The 11,718-nt window shown below is 39.1% G+C and overlaps 1 protein-coding gene across 1 annotated transcript; it reads left to right on the forward strand.

Annotated features, from left to right (window-relative positions):
• The first annotated feature begins 385 nt into the window (after nucleotides 1-385).
• Nucleotides 386-2,179, forward strand: LOC128866281 (protein windbeutel). The gene has a single exon (XM_054106878.1). It carries the CDS (start codon nucleotides 624-626, stop codon nucleotides 1,416-1,418), a length of 795 nt encoding a protein of 264 aa, XP_053962853.1. The 5' UTR covers nucleotides 386-623; the 3' UTR covers nucleotides 1,419-2,179.
• The last annotated feature ends 9,539 nt before the right edge of the window (nucleotides 2,180-11,718 follow it).

Here is an 11,718-nt window from a genome sequence, read left to right on the forward strand (position 1 = left end):
AAATACCCGCAGAGAGGCTCACTACTATATTTCTGCTCAGTAAATGATCTCCAAGCAAATACAAGTGTTATGCTTTGTGTGTTTATTGTCTCCAGGTTCTAGATACTGACGTGGAAATCAACATTAGCTAGAAGTCATTCAACTTTAATGCTGGCTTTTTTCAGAGAAGCGGCGGTAAATTAATACTCAGTTAAAGCACATACATACATTTAAAAAAGAGTCAATATCGCAGATGAACTAGCAGAAGCCAAACGATGGACATACAAGTTGATCTGTGTCAGAGAAAGATACGTGAATTAAAAGTCAATTTAAATAAAAAGTGGTCGACTGACTCCCGAAAGAGTGTGCTACGTCTAGCAATGTATAGAGTTAGCGGGAGTGTAGATAGGCGCTATGAAGGGCGTTTGGGAAGTTAGTGAGCGCAGCTGTGTTGTAGTTATAGCAACAGTTTAATCCGCCTTTCTTTTCCAGTGTGTGTTTATTCAGTAAGAAAAATTCGCCGGCGGTGACAGGGTAACAAGAGCACGGCAGCAGTTTAGCGGCTCCACTTGTGCAGTATACAAAATACAGAATATACTAGAATTAATTTTACAGAGTAATAGGAAAAATAACTTTAATTAAACATGCAAACGGCAACAAAGTACCTGAATTTCGCCCATCTTCTTGCCACTGTTTTGCTTATCGTTTGGGCGTCGCCAGCTGAGGGCAGTTCCTGCACCGGTTGCGTGGAGTTGGATGTGCTGAGCTTCGATAAGATAATCGAGCGTTTTCCCTATGCATTAGTCAAATTCGACATTGCCTTTCCATATGGCGAAAAACACGAGGCTTTTGCGGCATTCGCAAAGGTGGCGAGCACAGTCACCAAGGAACTACTGGTGGCCACTGTCGGCATCAAAGATTACGGTGAGAATGAAAATAAAGAGCTGGGCCTAAGGTTCAATGTGGACGACAAGAGCTTCCCCGGCATTTTGCTCTTCAAGGATGGCAATGTGGACAACTTTGAGCGCTTCCCTGCTTACTTGGATGTGACATTAGATAATTTGAAGAATTTTGTTACGCAGAATACGGAGTTGTATATTGGACGTGATGGTTGCTTGAAAGATTTTGAGGAACTGGTTAAGAAATATGCCAATAAAGAGGATGCAGAGCAGTTACAATTGATAGAAAAAGCGGAAAAACTAAAACAGGAGCTAAGTAGTGAAAGTGCAAAGGTGAGCGCGAAAGCTTATCTCATTTTCATGCGGAAAATCAATGAGAAGGGCTATGAGTACGTGGAGGACGAGACAAAGCGGCTGCAACGTCTGAAAGCGGGTAAGGTGACGGACGCAAAGAAGTTGGAGCTTCAGCAAAGACTTAATATACTGGAAGCATTTCGAGTGACCAAGCTGACGAAGGTGACGAGAAACGAAGAACTTTGAAACGGGCGTTTGTAAGTCGGAAAGTAGCGAGAGTGACACCAAGTATATGAAAATTAATTGAAGTGAAACACATACATATGGACGAGAATGTATAGGTGTGTGTACGACCAACTGCATGCAATAGTGAAGGTGTGAAAGTGAGTGGCGGGACAAAAGAGGCAATAATAATACAATTCTGCACTGCAAGCGGCAATATGCTCTTCGATTATAATCCGTTAGCTAACACATACATTTGTAGTATATTATATAATACGTTGTTCAAATTTATATCTGCTTCAATAAATACATAAATTATTAAGTAGTTGTATGTATATAAAAAAGTATTCTTTATTCCTTTTGTTTGTTGTGCTACAAACTTGGAACTTTTTACCATTTCGCTATGGCAACCAGGTTTCGATATTCCCAATTGACAACGTCAACAAAAAGGCCAACAATTCGGCAATAAACAGTGCGCATAGAAACATCACACATACATATGAACATACATACATACATAAATAAATAAGTAGACGAAATGTTTTTGGTCACTTTTCTGTTGGCTACCCTTCATTAAAAATTAAACATATCCAAGTTATTTTACATACATACATACATATTATGTATATATGTTTCTACAGCCCATTGAAGCGTTTGACAAAATTACTTCTGAAATTATTGCCAAACTACAGTAAAATAAGCGAGTGATTGTGAGTGAAATTGACAAACAAATTATTGGCTAAAATAATATAATAAATATAATATACAAAAACAATAAAATAGTATATTAAAATGAATAATAATAATGTAACAAATAAAAGCAATATAATAATTCGAAATTTAAAATATAGTAAATTTTAAAATATTTATAATAATATATTACAAATTCGAAGATGACGTTGTTATTTAAATTTCCCGGGTATAAGGATCAATTGGTTTTTTTTTGTAATGTTAGTAGTACTGTCATTATAATTTATATGTTATTGTTTGGCAGTTTGTGGTGAGATATCTCATTCAATGTCTTGGCAGTGTTGCCAGATAAACATTGTCAAAAATGTGCCAAGCGAAGCCATCTTCATTCTCTTAAATTACGTTCAAATATGCATTAATTATCAATAAACCCACAAAACTAATCTACCCGTTCACATATGGCAGATTACCTGCAAAATTGACAATCAGCTGTCAATACTGCTTTGAAAGGTTTTTCTTTACAGAAACTATTTTGGTGGAATATTTCGGTATTTTTGGCTTGTTTATGGTAATTATTATTATTAGCGATATGAAGAAAATACAAGGAGAAGGAATAGCTAATAATTGCGCATTTTTTCGCCGTGCGTGATTACCATTCGGAATTCACAGGGAGAACGTTGGTTCGAATCTTGGTGAAACCAAAATTAATAAAAGAAAACATTTTTCCACATGTGGTCGCCCCTCGGCAGGCAATGGCAAACCTCCGAGTGTATTTCTGCCATGAAAAAGCTCCTCATAAAAATATTTGCCGTTCGGAGTCGGCTTGAAACTGTAGGTCCCTCCATTTGTGGAACAACATCAAGACGAACACAACAAATAGGAGGAGGAGCTCGGCCAAACACCCAAAAAGGGTGTATGCGCCAATTATATATACATATATTTGGCTGGTAATAATAAAAAGTTGGAGGAAATCCGTAAACGACGTTTACAGAGGTTTCAAAAAATAATGGCAGCAATACGCACTCGAAATTCGATATTACATTTTATAATTAGTAATAAGAGGTCAAAGCGTTTATGGACACACGCTTTTTTTCTGTTATATGAATGCATAGTTAATAATACCTAACAAACATTTTATTAGAATTATGTCTGCAAACCTGCTTTCTTTGCCGGCAACCACTTTATTTAGTTTTTACCTTGACGTTTTTCTTTACATTTGTAATAATAATTATCGATAACACAGAAAATACAGGGCTGTATGTCGAAAAGTATGTAGTAAGTATTATCTAGAATTATTTTATAACCTCTCGCGTTTTAGTTACGGATTGGGAGCTAAGCACGAAAAAATAAATCATCTACTCAAGTACATGTGAACGTATTATTAATAAAATACAAAAATTAAATACAGTACTTAAAAAAGATAATTTTTGCACTGCAAATTTCTTTTCTGAAGAAACTAATACAAAACATTCTATTTTATTTATTACACAAAAACAATTGATTGTATTTTAAAAATGTATTTTAGATAGAAAAAATTGATGAATTAATGTCATGTTTTGTGCAAAAATGATTAAATTTTGTAAATTATACCTTTGCATTCAAATTTTTTCGAACTTGAAGAAAGAATTGCCCATTTTATTTCAATTTAAAACAGTTGCCCTGAAAATTTTAAGCAGTGTTTGTGAAGTTGGACCATCTTTTTTAACCTATTTCGTGCAGAGTCTTCTGGCACTGAATCTAATCTAAAATATGAGTGAAAATGTTTTAACATATTTTTTTATTTAAAGTGGCGTAACACCGATTACGAGACAAATGAAATATACAATATACATACACATATATACGAATATAATGTTGGAATGTTATAAAAAAAAAAAAAAATATTGAGAAAACTCGCTTCAAAGCTACTATGCCACCCTTGCAATTTACTCTTCCATCCTAAGTAAAAATTAAGATATTTTCATCTAATGAGGTGCTGTTAATAGATATGTTATTTTTTTTACATACATATCAGTTCATTTACCAATATTATGCAAGAGGCCAAAGGTCGAATAGCCGCAAATAAACAAGAAAAACACAAAGGAACTGATTAGCTTCTCAAGAGAGGATATCTCGAAGATCATGGATTGTATAACCGTTAGCAATTCGGCAGGCATTCCTTAAGACTAGGAGTTTTCTCCCATGAATATTGTAGAAGTTGTAGAGATAAGGAAGATGAAGATGAAGAAACCGTTGAGCACTTGCAATTGTTCAGCCTTAGCTAAAATCGGAGCAGGTTGTCTATGTAAATACTTTTCCAATTCGCTTACAGAACTGTCTGGCGTGGGGATGGAACCAATCCTACCGAAAATGTTTCTACGAAGAAAAGTAAATCAGGTTCCCGTGTCGCACAGTGTTATCACAACGGACCTGTAAGGTCTAAGTGAGTTGGCTGTACAGACCGACTACCACTGTAACCTAATCCAGCAGCTAATTTTCTCACAGTGGACATTTCTGCAACTTAGCTATTGTTTTAGGTCATGCCGCTATTGAAGAAAACGAGCGATATGCAGATATCTAATAATTGACAAAAATGAGAAGTTCGCAGAGCAACTAAGTACATAATGAAAAGCAGGCAATAGAAGAGCCTTCAAGCACATTTGGTAGTACTTGAAGTATCTCACTAAACATTTTTTGGCATGGAATTGTTTTTAAATATCTTCATTTTGTGATTTTTCTGGTTGTTTATGAAACAAATTTTATTAAGAAGATAAATTTTCACTTCGCGCAACATTGATTCGTACTCTTACCAAAAAAAACTATTGTTCCAAGGCCGCCGTATGCACCTGATTTAGTTTTATATGACTTCTGACTATTTCATAAACAAAAAATATCCCTGCAAGAAATCCGCTTAGCGCATCAGTCGCTTTTTTCTTGTGCTAACCGGCGCCAGTTGGACAAACAAAGAGAAACCGAGTTCTTCTCCACCTGATGTTTTCAACGAAAACGAGGTCTTTCTCTTCCTCTGCTAAAACCAGCTGGTATCGTACCGAATACTTTCGGATGGCATGATCTAGCCACAGGAGCCGCTGAATCTTTATGCAGGTTATTGGCTCCACAAATGGAGGGTCCTAAAGTTTTACAGCGAGTTATTGACAACTTGGTGGCGACCTTGTGCTTCTTCTTCATATAAAAAAGTTTCGAGCATTCGTCGTATGGACAAAAGAGAGTCCCCTTATTATTGTATATTACTTTATAACCAACTAAAAATGAACACATTAAGTGGAAAGAATTATTCCAGTAAAATATTGATGTATGTATGTATGCAAGCGTGCATGTAGGTGCTTTGTTTATATGAAACAATACAAAAAATAGGGAAATATTCAATTAGAATTGAGTGGAATATTAAAGGAAATAATAAAAACATATTTAGAAGTGTTCCTATGCGTGTGATGTATTGTAGAACACGTGAACTTGTTAGAAATATACTCTATGGTTTAGCATTAGCCAAACCCGAATCTAATTTTGCATAAAGCTGAATTAAATATTTATTAATATCATTATTGATCTACGAAGGCGAAAATGGATAAACTAAAATATACTTACATGAATATATACGTAATTTATTAGAGCAGCAAATATTTTTCTTAAATAAATTTCACCAACCTAACAATTGAGAAATATTTTTAAACGCATTCTGTTGCTCAGAATATATGCACTAGTAAAAATTCATAATACATACAGTTTACCACTTCCAATTATGCAAAATATCGCGCCTCAAAGTATGCAATCTCTTACATTAGAAACTTTATGTTTTACAGGCAGACGTTCACCCTGTACCTGCACGTCAAACGGAAAATATGCCCTGAAATATGTTTCTGGATAAAGAGTTTGTTTGCAACGGTAAACGAAAAGAAGACAAATGTGAAGTGTTATACACTAATAATCGAAATTCGTTAACCGGATAGAGTTACTGGAGACATATTTACTCATACTCGTGAGAGTTGCATGTAGTAATTGTGATATACAAATGTTAAAACATTGCATGCTGTGTTTTATTTATAAAGTACAATTTATTCATAGTAATTTAGTATATTTGAATTATTTATTTCTATTTAATATTATATTAAGAATTATATTTCATGTAATAAAATACGTGAAATTTGTTTGTCTGGGGAAGTTCATATGTGCATACATATGTATGTATATACATATATTAGCAGTGTCGGGTGTGCTTATTCCAGCAATGCAGTTTGATACGGATAGCGGGATAATAAATGTGCGCACAAAATAAAAAAAACCAAACCTACTAAAGCATTAGCTTGAGCTTCGTGTAGGAAGTAAAATATGTACGAGAGGAATGCATGTCAAGTAACTTAAGATTGTGGACAAAAAAGTCTTTTAGGTCGAAGTGTCGGCCATTGGGTACACTGCAGGTACTCAATTATTATTAACTTGTGGCTTTCCAAGTTTTTCATGCTCGAGAAGATCTTCCCAATTTGGGCAAATATGGAATAATGTCCTTTTAAGTAGTTGAATAAGTTTTGCATCATACCAAATGAAACCAAACAGCTTCGGCGCTTCAAAAATATGTACGTTTACATACATTTGTAATTTAAAATAGCGTCAGCTAACAAGTATAAAAATCTATCAAGCTATGTACAGCTCGACCGATATTCTTAAGACGGTTATAGAGCTGATCAAAATGCAGAAGAACTTGACAGTGTGCGAATTAACACAATGGCTATAACTCTGAAAGTCTGCTGGGTTTGCGCACAAAAGCGGAGATTTTCTTTGGGTGCGAAAAAATATATGGAGAAGGATTTGGTTTCATTTGGGGTGTGAAATTGGCATCACCTTTTAATGTCAATTCATGACATTTTTATGAGGTATATTTCGAAGAAAAATGCCATATTTTATTATTATTAAACTCAGCAGAAAAGCTAAAAATATACCATTGTCAATCATTTACTGAGAGAGGATAGCATTGCTTTCCTGGAGGTAAAATGGGGGTCTGATATATCAAAAGTACTGGAATGAAAATGATATCGCAATTTTGGCATAAGGACCGAAATCGTTCATTAAGTTGGTAATTTGTATTATTTGCATTATTATATAAATGTGTTCATATATAATTGGTGCTTACACCTTTTATTGGGCGTTTGGCTGAATTCCTCCTCCTATTTGTGGTGTGCGTCTTGATGTTTTCCAACAAAATGGTGGTACTTACAGTTTTATGCCGTCTCCGAACGGCATGAGAAGTTTTTTCAAAGTAGAAATACACTCAGAGGTTTGCCATTGTTTGCCGAGGGGCGACTAATGTTAGGAAAACCTTTTCCATCATTTGGTGTTTCGTGCCGTCGTTTCAAATCCGTGTACTTCCGAATGGAAATTTGTATTACATGGTTTTAAAAGAAGGGGCCTAAAGTGCCTTCATTAGGATCGGTGGAGGGTAATATAAAATATCACAGATACCTAGATATGTATAAATGTATAGTCAAGTTGTTTACTCAAAGCAGGCAAAAGCTCACTCGTGTTTCCATAGGATTGCAGACCAATAAGTCTCTTCTTGCTGAAGGCCTTTCGAAGAATTGACATGCACATATGGAGTCGAATTCCGTTTAAGACATTTGTCACATACCCAACAAGATAATTGTAAACGCAGAATCTACCCTGTGTACGATGTAAAAGATATGGAAGAGTCCCTAAGAAAGAGTTCGCAGTGGCATCTTGCTCGACATTGAGGGGGCTTTCAATTATATCTACTTGGAGGCAATCATTAAGTATCTGGATAAACTGGGGGCGTAACAAATCTTGCGGAGGTCGTCTTATTCACGAGGAAATATAAAATGTCCAGAGCCTAACTTCCTACAGCGTCCGATTGTCTTTTCGTGGGTCCCCACCGGCGACGGCCCGACACCACGGTGCTCAAAAGCAAAACGGATCAAAACAATGCGTTGATCAGCGCCCCAAAAATGCCGAAGCATTTAAGGATACCAATTGGTAGTGTGGAATGGACACACTAACCACCTTGGCAGGGTTCGAGGTCTATCTAACCCTCTGCCGTTCTATGGGTTCCGGCACCCGGTTGCAATGCAACTCCACATCGAGCCAAAAGGCTCTACCCGCATTTAGGTGTTAACCACAGCCACCACGATACTCCCCGAAGGGCCTACCTCAAGAACAGGTCGGAGCAAGCTCCGAGGGCCCCTGTTCCCCGTGGTACCAGATTTAAGTCTCCGGTCAGACCTCGTAGCCGAGACTACTACCAGTTGAGCTTCCATACAGCTCTGGACTGGTGGCCATTCCCCATGTTTTATCCCCAATCACGCAGCAGAATAACCAGACAAGGATTACTAGAACCTACTCAACTGAACGTCTAATATTTCTTCGCCGCTTAAAAGTCTCTCGCGCATATTGCCCTAACTTTTCGACATACCCACGGTTGGCAAGCACACCGCTTACATCATACCGTCCGTCAGTGCAGCTAATCCCTACACCCACCCCTAACTTCCTACAATAGGGGTTCTGGGAAGAGAAAATACCTTTGTATAATACTTGACACTTGAACTAACACTCTACAAGACTCTCATCATGCCCGTCCTAACGTATGGCGCAGAAGCTTGGACGATGACAACATCCGATGAAGCGACGGTTGGAGTGTTCGAGAGAAAGATTCTGCGTAAGATTTTTGGACCTTTGCACGTTGGCAACGGCGAATATCGTAGACGATGGAACGATGAGCTGTATGAGCTTTACGACGACATAGACATAGCGCAGCGAATAAAGATCCAGCGGCTTCGTTGGCTGGGTCATGTCGTCCGAATGGATACAAACGCTCCGGCTTTGAAAGTATTCGATGCGGTACCAGCTGGTGGTAGCAGAGGAAGAGGAAGGCCTCCTCTGCGTTGGAAAGATCAGGTGGAGAAGGACTTGGCTTCACTTGGTGTGTCCAATTGGCGCCGGTTAGCACGAGAGAGAAACGACTGGCGCGCTTTGTTAATCTCGGCCAAAATCGCGTAAGCGGTTATCGCGCCAATTAAGAAGAAGAGAATACTTGACATAAAGTTAGCGGCCAACTTCTTTGGCCCAGATCCCGTTTTGCCACTCCCTTCTGCGGCCATCACAGCCACGGTTAGCAAATGGGTAACTAGCACCCACAAGCGAGCTTAGCAGGCTGAGAGAGGCTGCAGATGGACTAAACTGATGTTACCTGTCATGTCCGATCGACTGTCGCAAACCCTTCTGTCATTAAGCAGAGGGGAGTGCAAAGGGCTGGTTGGACTGATGACGGGCCACTTTCTGTGGGCGAAGCACATGGAAAGGTTGGGCATCTCAGACAGTGTACTCTGCCCAGCTCGTGAAGAGGAGGATGAGACCGCGGATCACTTCCTGTGTGTCTGCCCCGCCTTCGCTCGAATCAGGTTTGAGGTCTTTGGCACTGATGTGTTAAGAAACGACCATCTTGGCTCCTTGGCACCACAAGATCTACTCAGATTTCTTCGGAGATCGGGTAGATTTAAAGAAAATTAAAAGGGAATCCAAGTGTAGTACAATGGACATAATTAATGTCTGAGTGCTGCACTTGCTTGTTCCGACAAAAAAAACAACAAAAAAAAAATTGCGTGGAAACTCAACATTTAGGATAAGATAAGAAATCAATATTCGCCTTGTACGAAAGCAAGGGCGGAATTGGTAAAAATGAGGTTTTTCGCCTAAAGTTATTCTATTCTATGGGCTTTTAGTCTGGTGAAACTCGCTGGAGCAGACGACGTCTTTGAAGAAGCTGGAAAGAATTCAAGGGTCTGATTTCATTGGAATTAGTGGAGCACTTCGAACCACTCCTTTGTATCTTTGTATGAGCATCACAAACAAACCAGTCGCTGTGCGTGGTGAGGCTCAGGCTAGAGATTTGGCCTCACTCACCGACATTCAAGTATCCTCCGAAACTTTGGGTTAATCTCCCTCATAATTCATTGATGTACCTCTCGTTTAGTCTGAGCGAGACATTCTCCACTCACATTCCATGAAGAGGAAAGTGAGCCGGGTGCAGCATTTAGAGACAGAGCCTGAGGAACTTGTTGACGATGGACACGAAGCTGTATAGAGGAGAGTCCAAGAAGCAGGTGATTGGCGGCAGAGTATTCTTCGACGATCCCCTCTTTAAACTCAAGTTCAGATTACCCGACAAGTGCGCTGTATTCCAAGTAGGGGTAGCCGCAATCCAAGAAGCAAAAAGAAATATCTACTTCAATAGCCAAGCGGCAACCAGGACCCTGGGCTCGATATGGTGTGCTCCAAACTAGTCGAGAAATGCTTAACTTCTCTTTCGTTCGCATGCTAATTATATCGAAAGGATCTGCGGGGTGGATGAGCTGGCTAGATATGAGACATGAGATATCTGAGGTACTGTTTTTTGCCAAATGAGAAGATTGGGGCTCTCTTGCCTACCTGCGGTGTGCTCTTGGAAAGGTCTCTCCGTCAATTCAGCGAGCTCTAGGCAAATACATAAACTTGTAAGGTTGCGAGATCCTTCTGACCACGGGAGGATCGGAGGTGCTCGATGAAGCTCCTAAGGCTAACAAACCCTCGCTTCGCGCTGTAAGGTTCGCCATTATTTCGAGTATTTTTTCGTCAGCTGTTTGGAGGACGAGATATCATTTCAGCACTATTTCCTTAGCAAACCTGTCCCGCGGCTCAAAAATTTAAACTCTTAGCTCTCACTTCTGTACTGCGTCTGCTGATATAGCATACGGTTAGCACAACCCTAATCCAGTTATCGTTCCGTCGTCGTCCAAGGCCCCAGCCAAAGGCCGATGCTTTACCCCGATTCTGACAACAAGACTGCTCTATTCGATGAAGTATTTTCAACGTACGCTGTTCAAAACATTTTAAAATTTACCACTTTTTATTAAGACTGCGACCTCCAATATTGGCCATTATGCTTGGCCGTGGGACTATAACTGGAGGTTTCTGATGAATTTAAGAACTTTATCAGGCTTTTCGTTCAATATAACTAATGAACTTAAAGTCGCACCACCTAGGTACGCAAGCCTCGGTCTTACGAGAGTTACATATTCACAAAGGACGCGCTATGGAGTTTCACTAGCCGATTCGCATAAACGGCAGACGGGTTTTTCTACCAATCCTAGCTTCCTGAAACGATAACCATAACTACAATGTGCTGTATAATATCCACGCTTAGGAGTCTACTTGATGCTCATCTTCTTCTTTGCCTGCCACTGTGGTAGATTCTTCATCCAGGGCCGTATTGACTCAATGTCTTTCCAGTATTTGCCAACTTCCTTTATTTTCGGTTTGGTAAGGCCACAAAAGGGTTCTGGCCCATAATTTTCTTGTCGTTATGGCCTTTATGCCCTAGTTCTAAACCCAGCAAGACGGTTTTCCTGCTCTCAGAGTATTGCGGACCGTGAAACAATTGCAAGCAGTGGAGTTGCCGGTGCCAGCACGACTGGAACACCAAGAGAGAGTCGCAAAGTTAAAGCATAATATGTTTTTCTGTATGAACGCGGTCAATGTAACCACTCATAGGTATCGACCTTTTGTAGTTCAGCTCAAATACATCCGCCGATCACCAGTTATACCATCCGCTAGTTCGACCCATATGTGTACCAAATTTCCGAGTCAGGTTCAA

The sequence above is a fragment of the Anastrepha ludens genome, chromosome 6 (genome assembly GCF_028408465.1).
Source record: "Anastrepha ludens isolate Willacy chromosome 6, idAnaLude1.1, whole genome shotgun sequence".
Classification (NCBI taxonomy): domain Eukaryota; kingdom Metazoa; phylum Arthropoda; class Insecta; order Diptera; family Tephritidae; genus Anastrepha; species Anastrepha ludens.

Bases quoted from the DNA above. Each gene is read 5' to 3' on its own strand.
- LOC128866281 (XM_054106878.1), top strand. From the start codon at position 624: ATGCAAACGGCAACAAAGTACCTGAATTTCGCCCATCTTCTTGCCACT.